This window comes from Notamacropus eugenii, chromosome 2 (genome assembly GCF_028372415.1).
Source record: "Notamacropus eugenii isolate mMacEug1 chromosome 2, mMacEug1.pri_v2, whole genome shotgun sequence".
Classification (NCBI taxonomy): domain Eukaryota; kingdom Metazoa; phylum Chordata; class Mammalia; order Diprotodontia; family Macropodidae; genus Notamacropus; species Notamacropus eugenii.
This window is the reverse complement of record NC_092873.1, coordinates 481,030,259-481,052,791: the sequence shown is the minus strand read 5'-3', so window position 1 is coordinate 481,052,791 and position 22,533 is coordinate 481,030,259. Positions and strand designations below refer to the sequence as shown.

Below are 22,533 nucleotides of genomic sequence, written 5' to 3'. Positions count from 1 at the left end.
CTATGCTTACACACAAAATTAACAAAATAAAGGAAACATTCCTCAGCTCCCCAGGACACCAACTGGTCAGCTGAGTAGTACTGCCCTCTGTATGAAGAGATAGTCAGAGATTAAGAGCCAGGTGATTTGCTAGGGCATATACAGGGCACCAGCTCCTTCAGGGACTGTTACTCAAATATAGTTTGCAGTCTGTTCATAGATTCATATACCTTTCAAGCTATGAAGGACCTCCAAGATCACCTTGTCCATTTTCCTCATCCTTTCATTAAAAAAATGAGACCCAGATAACTTGAGTGATTTGTCCAGCATCACACAGCTGACAAAGAGAAAAGCCAGGACTTGCACCCAGGCTTTGAGTATACTGTCAGGGCTCTGCTCGTGGGAGAAGGGAAAGGAAAAAACATTTATTATTATTATGATACTGTGTATCAGGCACTGTGCTAATGGCTTTACAAATATCATCTCATTTAATCCTTACAATAACCCTAGAAGGAAGATGCTATTATTATCCCTATTATACAACTGAGGAAACTGAGACAGAGAGTGACTTGCCCACAGTCACACAGTAAGTGCCTGAGGCCACATTTGAACTCATATCTTTCTACCTCCAAATCTAGTATTCTATATATTACATGATCACTGGATCCATGAATCAATGCATCACTGCTTCCAAACTGGAACCAGATTCCTATGAGCCCCATCTTTTTTTCCTATGAAACCATCTTTTAGTAGTGGAGGGAAAAGAGAGCCTCTTTGCAATTTCTGAGTTCCAACAGATTTTCTTCAGGGAAGAAGAGGAGGTCAGAATATCCCTGAGAAGACAGAGGCTTCCCAGTATTTACAGAGGTTGCACCCTTCCTCAGGCTAAGAGGGTGTTTGGGCCAACTGCAGCATGCACTCCCTTGTTAACAATGCACTGCGGCAGGCAGCTTTTCTCCTTGTGAGCAAGCAATGGGCCATGTTTAAAATAGAAAAGGGAGCGTTTTATGTTTCCCCAGGAACCATTTGCAGGCTTTCAGGTTAAACTTTAATGGCGTGTGTAATTGCATCTAGGAGCTTTAACTGGGACAAACAAGAGCCTTGGGCCCAACAAGGAAGGGACAACTGGTGACCAAGAAAGGCAAAAAGAAAAATGGAGAAAGACAGCCACAGAGTCGGGGTTAGTTGTGGCTGTTTCCATGCTGTGCTGGACTTGGAATCGAGGAGACCTCAGTATGAATCCTGCCTCACATGTTTGTTACCTCTGTGAGCCTGAGCACCTCGTCACCTCTCTGAGACTCAGTTTACCTGTCTATAAAATGAGGATAATAATAACACCTACTTCATAGGGTTGCTTTGAGAATCAAATGAGATATTTTGAGCATTTTGCCAACCCTAGAGAGAGAAACCCTAAATTTCAGCTGTTATTTTCAAAAACTTTCATAGAGGCAGCTTAGGGATATAACGCCAGATGTGGGGTCAGGAAAACCTCAGTCCAAATTCATCCACAGACACTTGTAAGTCTGGGCAAGTCTTTTCACCTCTCTGACTCAGTTTCCTCATCTGTGAAAGGGCAATAATAACAATAACATGTACCTCCCAGGTTTGAGCATCAAATGAGAGAATATTTGTATGGCATATTACAGAACTTAAAGCCCTACATGAATACTTAGTATTATTATCATCATCAACATTGTGGTGGTGGTTATTCGTTAAGTACACCCTAGGGATTCAAAGAGGTCTAAGATATGGTTCCTCAGAAAGGGTTATATTGAGAAGTAAGGAAGACAAGTCAGACATCTTTTAAAAATTACAAATCAAGGTACTGTCTGCTTACTTCCAAAAGGTAGGTGCTAGACTAGACAAAGAAAAAGAGAGGGTTATCAGGAGCTGTGCTGGAACCAGCTCAAACCGGCTCTTAGGAGTTGATTGATAAATTTTCGGGGTAAATATTTATACGTCAGAAATCCTCAAATGCTACAAATCGGGCTTGATTTAATGTTTATTGTATAGATTTAAGGAAGTAACAGGAAATATTAATAATTCATATTAGACTTAGAAGCATGTCTTGCTTTTCAGGTTGTTAAACATTTTACTAGTATAATTCTAGTTGAGGTGGTCACTGTAGAGTTCATAGAGAAGGTGATGCTAAACCAAGGACTTTACAGAAGGTTAAGAAAAAAATGGGAAAGCATTCCAGGCTTTGAGAATGGAATGAGCAAGGGAACAGAGCAGGAGGTTGGAGGAGGAGGAGCATAGTAGGAGTTTAGGTAGGATAAGTGATAGATAGTCTTAAAAGATGGTGAAGTGGATAGAGCACTGGACTTGGAATCAGGAGGACTCATCTTTCTGAGTTCAAATCTGGCCTCAGACACTCATTAGGTATGTGACCCTGAACAAGTCACTTAACCCTGTTTGCCTCAATTCCTCATTTATAAAATGAGATGAAGAAGGAAATTCTTCGCCAAGAAAACCCCAAAATGTCAAGAAGAGTCAGATACAACTGAAAATGACCGAACAACAATAAAGAGTCTTAAAAATCAAGCTAAGAAATTGATCTATGGAGTGGTATTAGAGAGTAAATACGGGGGAAAGATATATTCAGGAATGTTAGGTTGACATCAGGGATACCTGAAATCCAGGAAGTATAATAATATAATAATAGATAGTTATAGGGTCCATTTCTGCGTATATACTAAAAAAAAAAATTCAGTCTATGACATCTTTCCATCTCTAGATCCTTGGAAACAAGAAATGAGAAAGAGAAAGGGGGTGGGGGAAAAGGGATAACTTGGAGAAGTCTTCCCAGATGTATGCTGCAAAGCAGAGTTTATAAAATTTGGAAAAACACAAAATACTTAGTGATGCATCCAGAATTAGGTCCCTTCATGGGAGTCTTAGGCTCCTAGCTGGGACTTTTACAAAAGAAACTTCCCGTTTTCTGGGTATCTGCATGTGTCATAAAGTAACTGTGGGTTATTTGCATCTCCTAGGTCTCCTAATGCTTCACTTAATGCTCTGCTTACTAACCAAAGCTAAGGAGTTCTGAATTTTCTGATTGTAGTAGAAAGGTCACTAGACCGGCAATCATGAGACCTGAAGGACCTCAAGTCCTTGCATTATTCCAGTCATTTCAAGGAACTGGGGATGTTTAGCCAAGAGAAGAGAAGATTCAGGAGGAATAGGATAGCTGAGTGCAAGTCCTTGAAAGGCTTTCTTCTGGGAGAAGGATGATTTAAACTTGTTCTCTTTGAGCCCAGGAGGCCGAAGTAGGAATGACTGGTAGAAATTGCAAGAAAGTATAGGTCTGATGTAAGGGGAAGCATCCTAGTTATTAGAGTAGCAGTTCTTAAAGGGTAGTCTGAGACTCCCGGGGATCTCTCAAGACCCTTTCAGGGAGCCTGCAAGGTCAACACTATTTTGACAGTAACACTAAAATGTTATTTGCCTGTTAAAATACTCCTCAATTCCCCAATTACATATCTGTGTGAGACTCGATTTTTTTAATGCCCTTCAAACAAAACATATTGCAATAAATTGAATACAGAAGTGAGTATGAGAATCCAACTTATTTTATTAATCATCTTCTTATTGTCTTCTATTAAGACAGACGTTAAAAAGATTTGCAAAATATGTAAAACAGTGCTAGTCTTCTCATTATTTTTTCTGTTTTGGAAAATTTGTTAACTATGTTCAATTTACTATTATAATTTTAATGAGCATTTTAAATTTTTGTCCATTTTAATTTCTAGTAAATATCAATAGATATAACCCACATAAACAAAAGCTCTGGGGTCCTCAATAATATTTAAAAGCATAAAGGGGTTCTAAGATCAAAAAATTTGAGAACCACTGGATTAGAACTATCCTACAATGGAATGGACTTCCTCAAGAGGGAGAGTTTTCCCTCTATTATATTGTAGTTATTTCTATAGAAGAAATAGAGCATAATGGATAGAGTTGGGCTTGGAGTCCTAGCACTCGCTAAATACATGACCCTGGACAAGTCACTTAACTTTTTGATACCAGAAGCTTCTCTCTTAGATTTCCGTATGCATTGATGGGTAGTGTCTCCCCATATGGAACTCCCTACAATGTAAAATCACAAATCTTTCAGGTATTTGCATACTTGTATGTTTTATCACCTATATTACATTGTAAATCTTTCAAGGTCAGGGAGCTTGTTTCAGAACCTTTGTATCCCCCTCAATGCCTTGTCCAAAACAGACGTTAAATATGTATCTTCTAAATGAATGAAATCAAGCTCCAACTTTCTTATATAACAGCAACTGGTAGAAAGTCTAGTGAAAAGAATCAGAACCTGATTTTCCAGATTAGACAAGTGAATCTCTCTTTGTAATTGCAAGGAAAGTTCTCTTTGGTTTAGCTTACTCTCCCTTACTGAAAGTAAGATGAACAATAATAACAATAATAGCTTTTTCGCATCTATTCACATCTATTCACCATGCTATCTAGTGACATGTCTGAGATCACTCAGCTAGCCAGTAAATGACATTGCTAAATCTTAGGCGTATCCAGGTCTTCCACTCATAATTCGATGGTATGTGTACCATACCACACTGCCTCTCAACTTTGAACAGTGCTGAATATACATAAGATTAGGTGACCTTTGTTTTTGCTCCCCTACTATCTCCATTTCTACGCTTCTCCCAAATCCCCATTGCTTTCAGACCACCTTGGGGCCTCATTGCAGCATTCTACTAGGGCCTCCCCTCCCCCAAAGTGCTCCATGCTCCAAATTTCCATACTTGGCTCCCTACACACGCTTCTTTTCTCAGAGTGCCACTGTACTCAGAAAAGTAATAAGATTAAACTAATAAAGAGATTAAAGTGATATTAATGACAGATTGCCCTTGACCATCCCAGAAGTATCTATTTGTAAAAGAGGGAGTTTGTCCAATAGAAAAAATCTCAAATTAGCAGAACTGTCTTCAATGTAATCAAGTAAAGTAAAATTAAGTATGGGGTGTTAGAGCAATATATTGCTCCGAGCCTCTAGGGCATGGAGAAACCTTGGTCACCGATGCCAGAGAGCTCCCCTAAGCTGTTCCTGCCTTTCCCCATTTCTTCCCATATCTTATTGAATTCTCATGGGTTCCCTAAAATCTCCAAGCTTTTTCACCCCTTTTTCCATTCTGCACCCACACTAGTATCATTACCCCAGATAGTGGGTCACAGAGGAAAAGAGGAAGTGAATTTTCCAGGGTCAGAAGCAGAGAATTCCATTTTTAGGAGGGAAAAAGTTTGTATTTCTGCTACTACCTTTGATTTTGGGAAAACCTGTCTTTATATAGCTACTCTATTACTTTATAGCAGCAACTTACATTCTTATAACACTTTTCTCACAATAGTAACCTTATGAGATATACAGTGTTTACTGTTCCCATTTTACAGTTGAAGAAACTGAGAGTTGGAGAATTCGGGTAACATTTGACCATATTTGTTTGGCTTAATGGTATTTCTCTACTCAAATCCAGTTCCTCCAACTCCAGCTGTAGTGTTCATCTAACGAAGACCCCAAGCTAGAAGGTACTGTAGTGATCAGTCATTTTAGAGAGGCAACGAGGTGGCACAGTGAATAAATTAGTGGATCTGGACTCAGGAACACCTGAGCTCAAATTGCACCTCTAAAACTTGCCAACTGTATGGCCCTGAGTAAGTCATTTAACCTCTGCCTCAGTTTCCTCAACTGTTAAGTGGGGAAAATAATAGTGCCTACTTCACATGGTTATTATGAGGATAAAATAAGATGTTTGTAAAGTGTTTTGCAAACCTTAGAGCAATATATAAGTGCTATCTATTATTATCTTATCCAACCCTCTCATTTTATAGATGGAGAAACTAAGGCCCAAAAAAGATAATGACTTGCCCAAGGTCAAGCTATATGGGATTGTAACTCATGTCTTCTAACTCTGAATTCATTGGTCTTTCCATTCCATTACACTGACTTGTTCTAGTATATCATTGCTTCTTAGATCAAGAAGGAGAAGAGACTCTGAATGTATAACCTATTATAAACATATAACACTTGACCACACTCTCCCAAAATGGAGGAGTCTTTATCTTAGAAAATGTTCTTAACAAGCAGAGATTAGAGGAGAGGACCTCATTTCAGAAAGTGTATCTAAGGTTAGAATGTCTGTTATTAGAATAACATGGCTCTCATGTATGTACTTCAACACTGGAAGATAGGGCATCAGGTCTTGGCATAGGAAAGCATGTCTTATCCCAAGCACATAAGGCTGAGGTAATAGTGCTGGCAATAAAGTCATGCTTCTTCTAATTCCCTTGGAGAAACAGTACTGGACCTACATTCAGGACCAAGTGCTTGGTTCAAATCCCACCCATGCCATTTGCTACCTATGTGACCTGGAAGTTATCAGTGTCGCTGAGGCTCAGTTTCCTCATCTGTAAAATAGGAATAATAAAACCTGCACTGCTGGACTCTCAAAGTTATTGTGGGGTTCAAAGAATTATTGAGGACAAAGCACTTTATAAACTCTCAAGCTTTGCCATACCTCTTACTATGTAGAGGTGCTAGATAAGGGATTTTTTTAACCATATCTGAGATTTCATAGCTGTAAGGAGTTCCAATGACTAATTTCAATTACCAATGAAGATTGGCAACTTGCAAGTGGAGTTGTCTGGGAAACTAAGGGGTTCAATAACTTGCCCAGGATCACAGAGCCAGCATGTGTCAGAACAAGACTTGAACCCAGATCTTCCTAACTCCAAAGTCATCTATTGACTACACCATACTGCCTCTCTCATTACTATAATTGTTATTGCTGACTTCTCTTTTCTTCAACCTTTTATTATGGAATGAGTACTGGTTTGGGGGCTGGGGGTCAGAAAACCTGGGTCTGAACCCTGTCTCTGATACGTAATTGACTGACTGACCTTGGGAAAATCAGTCAGACAATCTGTCTAAGCTTTGGTTTGCTGATCTATAAAATGAGATGATTGGACAGGATTACTATTAAAGTTCCTTCCACCTTGAAATCCTGTGATAGCCATGCTATCCATTATCAGCATTGCTGGTCAATGCTAATGAAATTAGGTGTAAGTTATTTTCAACTGGGCTAAGAATCTTGTATAAACAATGAGATGATACAGGATGTCCCAAAAGCCTTGGTGCAGTTTTAATCCTTAATACCTTAAAATTAATAGCTTAAAACTGCACCACGACTTCTGGAACACCTTGAATATGTAAAGTGTTAGGAATATGGTGTGACATATGAGACAATGTAGGTTTCAAGCCATTAAAGCTTAAAACTACATCAAGACTTTTATGACACTCAGAATATGGAAGATGCTTTGCAAAACAGAGTGCTGTATAAATATTAGTTATTATTATGAAGATCATAGCTTGGATATGTCCCCTAAGTTTGTAGTCACGCCCATTTTCTATCAATAAAATTCAATTCAATCCAACCAACACTGACTTGCTCCTCTATGCAAAACATTTACATATATAATGAGGCAATGTTCATAGAGGTTCATAGAGATCCAGCTTCATAATCAAGACCTGGATTTGTCTGAACCCTGATATACACTGGCTGTGTGACCTTGGGCAGGTCACCTAATCATTTGGCCAAAACATCAGCATAAATAAATGCAATGATCTCACATAGACATATACAATAAACAAGTTTACTTGCCAATGAGACAGCAAGGATGATGGGAACCATATATCAGATAAATGGTATAAAAATGAAAGTGTTCCTATACCTCAGGGCACACTATAATGGTATGTATATATTATATGTATATATATATATAATTAAATATAATATATATCATATATTCCTATACCAATGATATCACAGGTCCAATCTACCCCCTTCCCACCTCAAAAATCTGCAAAGTATTATGATGGTGAGTTGAGAGATGTATATTAAGAGAAATAAGACAGTTTCAGCCCTAAAGGGTTTACAGTCTAGTAAGCATGATATTACAAGTACACAAATCACTCTGATATAAATAGAATAAGTTAAGGAAGAATATGAAAGGTTTACGACAAGTTCTACAGGAGAGTTCAGAGGAGAGAGAAATCATGTGTGGGAGGGGTCAGGGAAAGCTTCATGGTGAGGGGTAGCATTGAAACAGCTGCAGGGAGGGAGGAAGCAGCAAGAGCCTATGTATTGGGTACGAAAAGCTCAGCAAGCATTCAGGGAATCCTGACAATTCCATTTTGGCTGACATGTCGAAAGGGTGTATTGTGAAGGAGGGTGCAAAAGTACATCTCTGGCAGAAACTTTGAATGTCAGTCTTGGTTTGGATTTTATTTGGGAGGCAATGTTGAAGGGGAGAGGGCATTGGAGGTCTTTGGACAGTGGGGTAATGTGATCACAAGCGGGCATTAAGAAGATTAATCTGTCAGGTGGATTGAGTAAAAGAGAAACTGGAGTCACAGTGACCAGATAAGAAGCATCATTAGGCAGTAGATATAGAGCTGGTCTCTGGAATCAGGAAGACTTGGGTTCAAGTCCCACCTTCATTACATGCTAGCAGTATGACCCTCCATAAGTTAATTAACTTCTAACTGACTTAGGCATGTCTTTTAGTCTACAAATTGACAAGCAGGTCCTGATCTTTATTGGCAGGAATTTCTTTACTTCGAGTCCCCTTTTTTCATTAAGGTCTGTCCCCCCCAAAAAAAATTTTAAAGAGATATCACAACACACAAGGAGAGATAATAATGGTAGCTAATGTTTCTAAAAGTTTATCTGCAAACAAGTCATGTCATGAACATTGTCTAGTTTTCTTACAGCAACCCTGTGAAGTAGCTGAGTGCATCATTTGTACAGATGAGGAAACCAAGTTACAGAAGTTAAATAACTTACCTAGCACATGTAGTGTCAGAGGTGAGATTTGGGCCCATATCATCAAGATGATTTGGCCTTCTTCCCTCCAAGGGCCTGAACTAGAGTGTGACCATGGGGATAAAAAAGTCAAATAGGGATTAGAGAATTGTGTCAGAATAAGAATCAGAGGACTTTTTTATTTGATTAGACAAAGACTGGAAATGGAGACACAGATTTATGAATCATTATCAGAAAAGTAATAATTAGCACCATGAAATTGTGAAGACATAGAAAAGAAAAACATGGAGGCCAGAACTTTGGGGAATATGTCAAGGAATGAAATTCAAAACTGTAAGAGGAGGAAGATAAGGCGATAAACAACATCATGGAGGGAAGAGATAATACCAAAGAGTGTCTAATACAGAGTCTAAAGTAAGGAAGAGATCTAAAAGAATAAGGATTGAGAAAGAAGGATTGGATGATGCAACTAAAGAATCATTGGTGACTTCTGAAAGAGCATCTTTAATAGAGTGATAGCATCAGAAGACCCCTCATTTGATTCCATCCCTCCAACTAGCTACTGTCCTATAGCATTCTTCCACTTCCCTGCTAAAAATCCTTGAGAAATCCATTAACACTAGGTGCCTCTAAAACCCTCTGCAATCTGACTTCATCACTTAACTGACACTAATCTTTCTACAGGCACCAATGATCTCTAAGTGCCTGTTCTCATTCCCCATATTTCTCTGCAGTATTCCATATGAAGCATTTTCTTGGCTTGCATTTATTTTTCCACTCACATTTATGACACCTCTCTCTCTGCCTCTCTCTCTCTCTCTCTCTCTCTCTCTCTCTCTCTCTCTCTCTCTCTTTCTCTTTCTCTCTCGCATACACACACACACACACACACACACACACACACACAAACATCTACTTACCAATTTACACTAAATGATTACTAAAGCCATCAGCACATATAAATATGGAAATCTCACATCCGGGCATGTACAATAGAAAAGTTTACTTGCCTGTGGAATATAGCAGGAGTGATGAGAATCATTTATCTGAGAGATGATAATAATCTTAATACAAAGTTTTTAAGGATAGTCCTAGTATGACTAACTGTGACTGTTTTCTGAGGACCAGTCAGTGCAGCAAGGCTCATCAGTGGTCCAGCTACTAGTTGACCAGTTCTTTGAGCATGACCATTCATGAAACTCAGAACTTATTATTTGACATAATTCTAGTTGCCCATTTCATCAATGAAAAAGTCAGCATGGTACTATACTCAGGAAGTCACAAGACAATTCCCAGCTTCATCATTAGTTGTGTGACCTTGGACACTTAGCATCTTTCCTCTGTGGGCTTATTTCCTCATCTGTAAAATAAAGAGTTTGAGCAAAATTATTTCTGTCTTCTCCAGCTCTACAATTCTCAGAGAACTTTTCAGAACAGAAAGAATTTTCAGGTGTTATTTTAGTTAATTCAACAAGACCATCACACCATTAGGTTATTTTCACATATTATTTAGCGAGACAGAAAGATGTGAGCCAAAGTTCCCATTGCTCCTTATGAAAAAATGAAAATCTTTCCTTTCCTTCTCAATCTCCTCTGAGAACAGAGTAATGAGTAATTAATCAGAAAATTCAGCAGAAGTTTCAGATTTAAACAGAAGGAACATCTAAGATTATGGAACAATTTTAATAATTATTTAATCTGTTTAAATTTTTTAATTTATTAATTAAATTATTTAATTTAACAATAACAATTATTAAGGAACAATCCTAAGATTATGAATCATAAGATACCAGGGGGAAAAAGTGCCAAGGAAGTACAAGTGTGGTTTGTGAAATCAACCATAAGGTATAAAAAACCAGGGCAGTCAGTCACCCAGAGCCCTGAGCTTATGTGAAAGGCCATGCTCTTAGGATCTAGGTCAGCTGGGACTCCAAGGCAGCTGGAGGCAAAAACAGGAGCAGCTGCCTCCATTTAATTCAGTTCAACAAGCATTCATTCTTATCATGTATCAGGCGTTAGCGATACAAAGATAAAAAGGAAACAGTTTCTGCCTTCAAGGAGCTTACCTTCTCCTGTGGAAAAACTACATGCACACAGATAAATACCAAAAATACATATATATGCACATACACACATATAAATACATTTACACATGTGCATGCACACATATAGGTACGTATTGTGTATATACACACACAAACACACACATATATGTCAGCTAAGTGGTACAATGGATAGAGTGTCGGGTCTAATGTCAGAAAGACTCATCTTCCTGAGTTCCAATCTATCTTCAAACATTTACTAGCTATGTGACCCTGGGCAAGTTATTTAATCCTGTTTGCCTCAGTTTCCTTATCTATAAAACAAGATAGAGAAGGAAATGGCAAACAACTCCCGTTTTGTTGCAAAAAAAAAAAAACAGCAACGAATGGCGTCATGAAATGTTGGATAGAGGTGAAAAAAGTGACTGAACAACAATACTATGCGTGTGCATGGAAAGAGGGAGATGCATACATGCACACATATGTATGCATAAATATACAGCGTGTCCATGCACACATATGCATGCATACATATATGTAGCATATACATACATATGTGTGCATAAATATATAATATGTGTAATACACATGTGGGTATAAATATACCGTATAATACACATGTGCACATGTGTAAATATGCAGTATATGTGTACACCTGTGTATTATAAATATACAGTATATATACACACATATATGCATAAATATACAGTACACACACACCCATATACAGTTGTCCTTTCCACATAACAGGGATTAGGGGCCATGATTTGGAAAATCCATGTAAAAGTGTTTGGCTCTTCTTTCATATCAGAGAAGAAGTCTGATTTTTTTTCTTTTTCTTTTATGGAAAGTTTACAGCACCTTAATGTAAAATTTGGGTTAAGCGTCTGGTCGTAGATTCTGTGTCATCTGCTGGCCTTTGTGTGTCATCTGCAGCTTCCATAAAACTCCCAAAAAATTCCCATTGGATTTTTTATGCCAACCCACAATATGTTGAAACCAAAATGGGGAAAGCTACAATGTAGAAAAGATAACTGCATATGTATTATAAATAGACCATATGGATGCACACATATACATATGTATGTGTGTTGTGTAAATACACAATATACATACACATATGTATGAATAAATATGCAGTACATATACACATACATGTATAAATACACATTATACTTGCATATATTATGAACAAATATAGAATATATGCCTACATATATGTATGTATAAACATAGTGTATATGTGCACATGTATGTATAAATATATACTATACATACACATATGTATTAATAAATATACAGTATATATTCATACATGCATATACACACATGTATATGTATGTCTAAATATACAGTGTGCATACACACAGAGTATATACTGATTTGGGGACAGAGGATGGGGAAGAGGACTCCAATAAGAGGGAATGAGGAAAGAGCTCCTGTAAATGGGGACACCTGAGCTGACTGACCTCCTTAATGGGAGCTACAGAATCCAAGAGACAGTAGTTCAGATGAAGAACATTACAGTCAGAGAGGAACACCCATGCAAAGGAAGAGAGGCATGAGAGAGATGCTGTATTCCAGAAACGGTAGGTAGGTCAGGTAGGCTGGAACCCAGAGCACCCAAGAGGTAGTAATGTGTAATTGGTCTAAAAAGAGAAGAACTAGATTGTGAAGACCTTCACATGTCAAACAGAGCATCTATGTTTTATCCTAGAAGTGATAAGGAACCACTAGGATTTCATGAAAAGGAGTGATATGGTCAACTTGTGTTTGGGGAGTATCAGTTTGGCATTTATGTGGAGGAAAGATTATCGAGAAAAGAGGCTCGATCTAAGGAAACGGGTTAGGAGGCTGTTGTGGTTGTGGAGAGAGTGAGACAGGAATGGAAGCAAGAGATGTCATGGAGACAATTGAATGGATGAGGGTGGGGTAAGAGGAAAGAGTTGAAGTTGACTCTAAGGTTATGAATTTGAGTAATTAGAAGAATGATGATGTCATTGAAAGAAATAGGGAAGTTAGGAGAAAGGATGCATTTATAGGGAAAGAGAATGCATTCTGGGTCACATGTGTTGAGCTTGACAACCACTTTTTTTCCATTCTGGCTGAGAGGATATAGAGAGGCAGAATGATAACATGATAGACATGATAGGGCCAAGTAAAGGGTTTGGTTTGGTCTTGTTTTTTAAGGACATGAGGATACCTGGGCATATTTGAAAATAGAAAGGAGCCATTTCATTCCAAGCCTCTCATTTTATAGATGAGAAAACTAAGGCTCAGAGATGCTAGGTGAATTATCCTAGATCATGTGGGTAGTGACTGGCAGAGGCAGAATCCCTCTTGCTCCAAATCCAGCAGCCTACCCACTCCATCACAATAAATAAAGAACATTAGGGAAAGAAAGAGATTAATTGAAGGGGCTAGTTCCTAGAAGATTGGGAAGGGAACTGGTCCAAAGGCACTAGCAAAGACAGTAACCATAGGACAATCTCTTTCTCCAAGCCTAAGGCAAGGGAAAAAATGGGAAACTGAGATGAAGAAGATTGGGAATTGAGAGAATATGAAGTACAGAATTAGAAAAAGGAGTTCAAAAAGAGTGACCTTATTTTTTCAGTGAAACATGAAATGAGGAACTCTACTGAGCAGGGAAAAGGGATGTGAAGGGAGTGGTTTGAAGAGAAAAGAGGTTTAGAACAGACACTGTGGGGAGTGTGGTAGTTAACCAGGGAAGAGTAAAGGAGTAATGTGCAGCAGGGAAGGACCCAACTGGGATTAAATAATACAAGTTTGCACTGGTCCCAGTCAGCACAATTGTGTGAGATTCTCCAGAAGCATTCAGTAGCACCAAGCAAGGGCAAAGAAAATGAGGGGAGGAGATGAATTCAGCACTGGAGTTTGAAGAGGGGTGAGTTGTGTTAACAGAAGGAGGAAAGGGAGTAGATGTTAGACGACTATTAACTACCAACTAAAGATTCCGAAGATGGGAAATGATGATTGTGACATGTATAGATTCAGCCTTCCTCTCTTTCTACATAGATTAGGGGTACAATGGCACTCCCCAAAGAGGTAGCATGATATAATAAGAAGCAGGCAAGATTTCAAAACAGAGGACTCAGGTTTGAATTTTGGATTTGCCATCTTAGGACTATGTGACCTTAGGCAAGTCATTCAACCTCAATTTTCTTATTTATAAAATGAGGGCATTGGACTAGATGATCTCTAAAGATTCTTTCGGCATTCAATCTTATTCTAAGACTATATATTACATTTCTGAAACTTCTTTTTCCCCATTGAGGCTATTCTCAGTCTTCATTCTTCATGTCACAGGAGGGGTGAGGGAGAGGGAAAATATTATTTTCCCTAGAGACATTCATTTACTAGGAAAGGGGCCGGGAATCCATAGCCTAGTGAGCCTTGATTTAGGCACCCTGAATTCTAGAACCAGCTCTACTTTCAACTAGGGGAAAATCATTTGGGTAAAACTATTTTAACTCTGTCTTAGTTTATTCATCTGCCAAATAACATGGCTGGACTAGAATACGAGGTCTTAGACTGGAGTCCATGAATTTATTTTCACAATATTTTAATAACTCTTAATATAATTAGTTTCTTTTGTAATCCTATATATTTTATGAATTTAAAAAACATTATCCCAAGAAGGAGTCGATAAGCTTCACCAGACTTCCAAGAGTTCTAAAAGAAAAGTTAAGAACTCTTGGTCTAACAGGGGTTGGGGAACCTGTGGATTCAAGGTCGCATTTGGCCTTCTAGGTCCTTGGGTGTGTTCTTTTGACTGAGTCCAAGTTTTACAGGATAAGTCCTTTTATTAAGGGGATTTGTCCTGTGAAGTTTGGATTCAAAAGGCTACATGTGGCCTTGAAGTCACAGGTTCCCCATCCCTGAGGCTCTCTAAGGTCTATGTAAGGCAGTTAGGTGGCACAGTGAATAGACTGCTGAACCTGGAGTTAACCTGAATTTAAATCTGACCTCAGATACTTACTAACTGTATCATCCTGGATAAGTCATTTGACTCCAGTTGCTTCAATTTCTTCATCTGTAAAATGAGGATAATAATAGCACTTAACCTCCTAGGGCTATTGTGAAGATCAAATAAGATAATATTTGAAGCTCTATGACAATCCTGAAGTGCTATATAAATGGTATCTATTATTATTATTATCATTATAATTACTATTCAATAAGGACCACCAATTGAACTAAGTATTTCCAATGGGAGCCACTTGGTGTCACTGCTACGGGTAAAGCACACAGGTAGAGGAAAAAAAGAAGAGAAAAAGAATGTCAGAAAATAAAGACAATGAAAATGGAGGAGAAAAGGAGGATAATGTGAGTAAAAACACATTGTATAATGCTTTGTAGCTAACAAACCATTTCCTCACAACAATCATTCGAGGTAAAAGTTGCAAGTTTTATTAACTACTAGGTTATAGACAAATAAACTTACTCAAAAAAGTGGTGACCTGTCCATGGTAGCACATCTCTGTGGTGGGCAATCAAGAACTCAGACAAGATCTTCTGATTAAAAGTTCAGTGTTAACCTATGGACAACCTCAGGTGGCACTCAGTAGCATTCATGCCTTAAGTCACTTGGTTTCTCTGACCCTATATGGAACCTCTTTCTTTGATGATCCTTAAGAACAAGATATAGATCCACTTGGCTACAGCTATACTTGAAGACAGGAAATTGATTAGACCAGTGGTTCTCTATCTCTTGGAAGATGAGGACCCTTTTTTAATGTCAAAAATGCTTATAGACTTTATAAAGTAGTTATACTATTAATATATATTGCTTGAAAAAAATAAATGTTAATAAATAAAAGTTCTGTTGTATTCAGAAGTGCTTTTAATGAGTCTATGTTCTATCATCCACAATAGCAATTACAAACTTTTGGAAAAAAGCAATAAATATATTGAAAGAAATTGTTCCTTCTATAGAAGATATGTCTCCTTACCTAAAATGTTGAGTTACTATGCATATTTTGTAGGAGATAATAAAAACCAAAATAACAATTTTTGGTATATCTACGGACACCATTACAATTAACCCAGAACTCAATCACTTGAGGTCTCTATTAGCAGTATGTCTTAATTCTCTCTCTCTCTCTCTCTCTCTCTCTCTCTCTCTCTCTCTCTCTCTCTCTCTCTCTCTCTCTCTCTTTCCCTCTTTCCCTCTTTCTTTCTTTTGTGTTTCTTCCACAGATGATTTAAATGCCACCTGCAAAGAACCTCCAGAGATGGCAGGGTGGCCCTTGAACATGGCAGGGAACCCACTTAGATACAAATGCCTCACCCATCTGGACCGCCGAGACTATGCCTTCCTGCTCCTGGTTGGTTTCTGTATCTTCTTTGGGGGCACAGTGGCAGCCTGGATCACTGGAGTGTGTGCAGTACTCTATGAAAACATCCACCGAAAGGCTGAAGATGAAGATCTAGATGAAGAAATAAAGGTTGATAGGCCCAAAAGGACCCGGGTTTTTAAATGCAATCATGATAGAAATTTTGATGCCATGAACCATCATTTTGTTTAGATGCCATAGACTAATGCCAGATGTGCCTTCCCTGAGGATCCCAGCTCCCTTTATTACTCTTTCTCTCTCCTGTGTCTTCCATCCTGTCCTTGTAGATGAACTAATATTAACAAAATAAACAAGCTTAATGATTGCCATTTCACTGCTCCCTCCCTTTTCTTCTCCATGGGTCCATTTTCACTTGAGTTGTAGAATAAAGAAAGCCAAAAATCGACAAGTCAAGTCAACAAACATTAAACTCTTACAATGTGTTAGGCACTAAGCTAAGCACTGGGGATGCAAGGAATATCAAAAATGGCCTCTGCTCTCAAGGAGCTCATATTCTATTGGGGGAGACAACATGCAAGCAATGCCATCCAAAAAATCTGTAGATATGATAACTTGGAAGTAATAAACAGAGCTAAGACATTAAAATTAAGGGAAAGCAAGAAAGATCCCCTGTAGAAAGTAGGATTTTAGCTGATACATGAAGGAAACCAGGGAAACCAGGAAGCCAAGGGAGGAAGGAGAGAATTTCAGGCACAAGGGGACTGTCAGAGCAAAGGTATGGAGCTGGGAGATGGAGCATGAAATTACCTTGGCAGTTATGTGGAAGATGGATTAACATAGGGAGAGATCCACTAGGAAGCTATTTCAATAGTTCATGTATAAACTCATGAGGGCCAGCACCAAGGTGGTAGATACAAGAGTAGAAAAGTGGGAACCTGCATGCAAATTTGGATACTGTGGCCCCTGTTCATCTCATAAATCCTGTCAACAATATTTGTTCATCCAACACAAATTTGTTAAGTGCCTACTATGTGTGAGGCATTCATTCCAAGGGCGACAGACAGCCTGTGTAAATGCTGTATGGAGAGAATAGCAAGTAAGCCAGTTTTCAGGAATATAGAATAGGTGAAGAAGAATAATTTGCAATAATTCTAGAAAAATAGATTGGGCCCAGACTGTGAGAGGCATAAGAAACCAAACAAATGATTTCTCATTGTCTCCTAGAGTCATGCCTACACCACTATGTACAAGAAAATGTTGCACTTTAATTTTGAATTACTATTTTACATCCATCTACATGAGGAGAAATAAACAACCAAAAATGGACTGGTATCTTCAGTGTTTTATTTCTCTATCCCCACTACACCAAGAATAGTGCTTTGCACAAAAAGATAATAAGAAATATTTATTGGATTAGATTGAAATCAGCAGAAATCCTTGAATTGTTCTTGAACCTTCTTTGAATATTCAAGAGAGATTCCATATCCAGGAGTCACTCTCAAGTCTCTTTAACATGTAGTAAGAGTGCTAAATCCCCAAGAGCTGGAATGAGCTTGAGGAGTTATGCAATCCAGTCTCTCAACTAATGCAGCTGGGAAGCAACCTTTACCCTGACTAGATAGATAGATAGATAGATAGATAGATAGATAGATAGATAGATAGATAGATAGATAGATGGATGGATGGATGGATGGATGGATGGATGGATGGATGGATGGATGGATGGATAGATATAGATAGATAGATAGATAGATAGATAGATAGATAGATAGATAGATAGATAGATAGATAGATGGATAGATGGATAGATGGATGGATGGATGGATGGATGGATGGATGGATGGATGGATGGATAGATAGGTAGATAGATAGATAGATAGATAGATAGATAGATAGATAGATAGATAGATAGATAGATATAGATAGATAGATATATTTATTATTGAGAAGATTTACTGTTGAGAAGATATGTTTTTTTCCTATGGTTACAAGAATCAATCAGGCCAAAAAAAGCTAACAGGTAATATATTTACATTTATTCCTCTCTTAGAATTCCACTCCCATCTAACTTCTTTTACTCCTCTAACCACACTATATTTCTAGATGTTATCATCTCCCTACATAAGAAAAACTGAGGTCAATTTATCCAAAAGAATGGTTATTTCTTGGGGAAATGAACTGAAAAGGGTTTTCCCACTTTGATTTTTTTATTTTTTTTTAAATTAACAAGCATTTATTTTCTCCCCTATATCCCCCACTACTGAAAAAGAAAAAAGAAGAATAAAATCTTCATAACAAATATATATTCAAGCAAAACAAATTTTGAAACTGGTCATATTCAAAAATGTGTGACTCATTCTGCATGCATCACTTTTCTGTCAGAATGTGAGCAGCATGCTCTATCACTGGTATTCTAAAGTTAAAGTTGGTCACTGTACTGAATCAGAGTTCCAAAGACTTTCAAAGTTGTTTGTTTTTGCACTGCTGTATAAATCATCCTCTTAGTTCTGCTTATTTCACTTTTGCATCTGAAAATCATTTCTTTCCTCATTCCTGACCCCACAATAGTATTCCATTCATTATATTGATGTATCATAATTTGTTTAGCCATTCAGCACTTTAGTTTCCCTTTGGGCAGAGGGGAGAATCTACAGAAAGAGTTGCTATAAATAGTTTTATATATATGTCTACTTTTCCTCCTCCTTTGATTTCATGGGGATATAGATATCATGGTGGTATTTTGGGGTCAAAGTTGAATAACATTTGGGGCATATTTCCAAAATTCTTTCCAGAATGGCTGAACCAATTCACAGCCACACTAACAGTATATTAACGCGCCTGTTGTCCTGAAGTTACTCCAATCTGATGGGTATGAAATGAAACCTCAGGATTGTTTTAATTTGTATTTCTAGAGATTTTAAAGACTTTTTTCCTATTTTTATCAATAACTTGTATATCTTCCCTTGAGAACTGGTTATTCATGTCTTTTGATCATTTATCATTTGAGGAGAGGCTCCTACTCTTTTTAAGTTAGTTTCTTATAATAGTGGGGAAATGATTCCTCCATCAAAGAAACTTCCTACAAAGATTTTTTTCCCATTTTTATTTTAACATGGGCCTTATTCTACATTCTTTATCCCAGTAAATTGCCCTTATACCTTGAAATTCTAAATCCAGCCACTTCGACGGGCCACCTAGCTGCTATTATTTCACAGCAAAGATAAAATTCCTTGATCTAAACTCTCTTAAGTCTTAATTGTCATTAAGACTGTAAAAACATTATCTCTTCATTACAAGTTATCATATAGTGAGGAGTGTATATTATTGACGTGTCCAAAAGATTATGGACTAGACGTTACTGGGGTTTAAAAGGAACCCATATGACTTTGGGAAAGCATGGAAGCTGTGCTAAGCCTATGGCAGCAGGAGGATAAAAACATTTTAAAGAGTTGTTTTGCTTATCAGTCAGGGCACATATTTAGGTTATGAATGGATAAATAAACAAATAATTTATTAAGCACTTACTAAATGCCAAGTGCTATGCTAAAAGCTCTGAGGATACAAATACCAAAACAAAAGAAGTAGGCATCTGAAAAGGAATTCAAACCTACGTCTTCCTATCTCCAAATGTCACACCAAGAAGGCTGACAGAGGAAGATGAGAAGGGAGAGGAAAACAAGGAGAAGAAAATTCGTTGTCCTCAACAGGCTTATATTGTAACAGGGGAAACAATGCATAGAGGGTACTGGTAACCAGGGATGAGCACTTTGGTTTGAAAGTTACTGGGACAGCAAGTAGGGCCATTTGCTGTTCAGTTGTTTCTCAGTTGCCTCCAACTCTTCATGACTCCTTGGGATTTTCTTGGCAGAGGTCGTGGAGTAGTTTTCCATTTCTTTCTCCAGGCCATTGCTCAGATGAGGAAACTGAGGCCAACTGGGTTAAGTGACTTACCTAAAGTCACACAGCTAGTCTGAAGCTAGATCTGAACTCAGGTCTTCCTGACTACAAGCCCAGAATTCTATCCACTGCACCATGTAGTTGCCTGAGCAGGGCCATAGGAGAGTAGACTGGCACATCCCTTCAAGTAACAATGGCAGCACTGATATAATCATGCCTCCAGAACTAAAGGGAGGGTGAGGAAAGAGGCACTCAGGGGGTTCAAGAAGGCTATAGGACAGAGGACCAAAGAATAATGAGTAAAGTGAAGTGTGACTGGAGCTTTCTTGAAATAATGCTATAGGAGAAGCAGTTACCAGGCAGGAGATCAGGACTCCGAGATCAAAGTTCCAGGTGATCCAATTAATATTTAAGAAAATAAAATTGGGTAGCTAGGTGGTGCAGTGGATAGAGCACCAGTGCAGGAGTCAGGAGGACCTGAGTTCAAATCTCAGACACTTGACACTCACTAACTGATGTGACCTTGGGCAAGTCACCTAACCCCAATTGCTTCATCCTGAGTCATCTGCAGTCATCCTGGTGAATATCTGGTCACTGGATTCAGATGGCTCTGGAGGAGAAGTGAGGTTGGTGACCTGCATAGCCCTCCCTCACTCAAACCAAAGTCAAGTGCAAGTCATGTCATTATTTCTCTGATGGCATGGTCATCTTCAGCAACAAAGGACAAGCACACACACATAAGAAAATAATGTTAGATATGTGAGTTGGAAGCTGAAGTTCCCAATCAGTAAAGTGAAATTACTGCTACCTGCTCTCCTTTGGTCTTGACAAGTCTGCAAAGGTTATTCATAAAACTTGTCTCCTGACAGAGAAAACATCTTTCATTTCTTTTATATTCTCTTCACACTGTGCTAGTAACATAGGTTCTCAAATACTTCTGGAATTGAATTCTAAACCACTTCTCTCAAATGCCCATCCAATATTTACTATTTATTGACAGAACAACTGACCACACATGAATTCTAAGCAAAGGCATTTAATTTAACAGAATATCAAAGTAAATACAGGAAAAATTTTTCCTATACACAAAGAGGCATACTCTCTCACAGATTCACATTGCCCCAGTGAGAGAGGGGAGAAGAAACACGTACAGCCCAGAAAACTAAGGTTGAATCTCTACTGCAAAACTTCTGCCTCTGAACTTCCTGGCTCTACTCCTGGCTCTGAATCTACCACTAGCTGGTTCTTTGAGGAAATGGTGATACCATATACTTGTATTCTCTCTATGTAGAACTGCAAACTGTTCCTCTACTGAGCTGCTACTGACATCGGCTATTTCTCTTCTGAATTGGAGCTGATAAGAGGTCTCCTACTTGCAGGGGAGTATTAACAACCCTTTCCAGTGTTAGCCCACAGGTTTAGGATTATTTTAGCTCTTTGAGGGGTCAGAACTCCCAATCACAAGAAGAGTCAATGCAAAAAGAATCCCTTAGGTCAAATCAATCTTTTTTTGAAGGACTTTCCTTACCCACAGTGGAAATTCCCTCACGCCAACTTAATATTTTTTCTTAGAGAGTAAATGCCTTTTAAATCCCATCATACCTCTGGCTGCCATCAATAGAACCAAACAGATAGATTGTCCTGGAGATTTTCTTCGCCACACTGGAGGGGCACCAGGGGTGCAGGAACTTTAATCAGGGAAGGTCTCTTGTAGGATTTAGCAACTGAGCTGAGCCAAGAAAATGTAGAGGGTTAGGGGGCATGTACAAGGCATGGAAGACACTACATATGTAAAGTCAGGATCGGGAAATATGATATGTAGAGATCAGCAACATAGTTTGGAAGCTAAAGCTAAATTATGAAGGACTAAGTGCCAGGTTGAGGAGGGAGAGATTGTATTTTATCCTAGGAGCAAGAGAGAGTCACTGAAGGAAAAAACAGGAAAGCCATATGGTCAGATTTATACTTTAGAAATATTAGTCTGGCAGTTGAATGACATGAGACAGGGACTCCAGCTGGACTACTGTGACAGCTCAGGCAAGAGTTGATGAAGGCTAAGAGAGAAGAAGGAAGCTTAGGTATATGAAAGACATGATTCAGAAGCTTCATTTTATTCAATACTTTCAAGCATTTTCCTCATCAAATGTTGTAACAGAATGGGACAGATGTGAATTTCTCTGCCTTCATTTCTTCCCCTCCAATGGTGCTACTCATGAACAGTAAAATACTCCTGAGATAGACAAAAAATAGACTAGAGAAAAAAAAGAAAAAAGGTAATTTAATCCATAAAACATCGATTAATTGCCTGTTTTGTATATGTAGCTTTGGATGATCAATAAAAGTTTAAAGGACACACAGTTCTGACTCTCATAGAGTTTATGGTCCAATAGGAAGATACAATTCCCATACAAATAATGAGAATACAAATAATACTTGATAAGTGCATTAAAT

At 38.3% G+C, this 22,533-nt stretch overlaps 1 protein-coding gene across 1 annotated transcript in view; it reads left to right on the top strand.

Annotated features, from left to right (window-relative positions):
• The window catches only part of LRRC52 (leucine rich repeat containing 52), a 45,827-nt gene extending 29,274 nt beyond the window's left edge, over positions 1-16,553 (top strand). The window contains exon 2 of the mRNA XM_072648764.1: positions 16,088-16,553. Within this exon, the coding sequence (XP_072504865.1) occupies positions 16,088-16,416 (329 nt within the window). The 3' untranslated portion in view covers positions 16,417-16,553. The remainder of the gene's footprint in view (positions 1-16,087) is intronic.
• Positions 16,554-22,533: the final 5,980 nt, after the last annotated feature.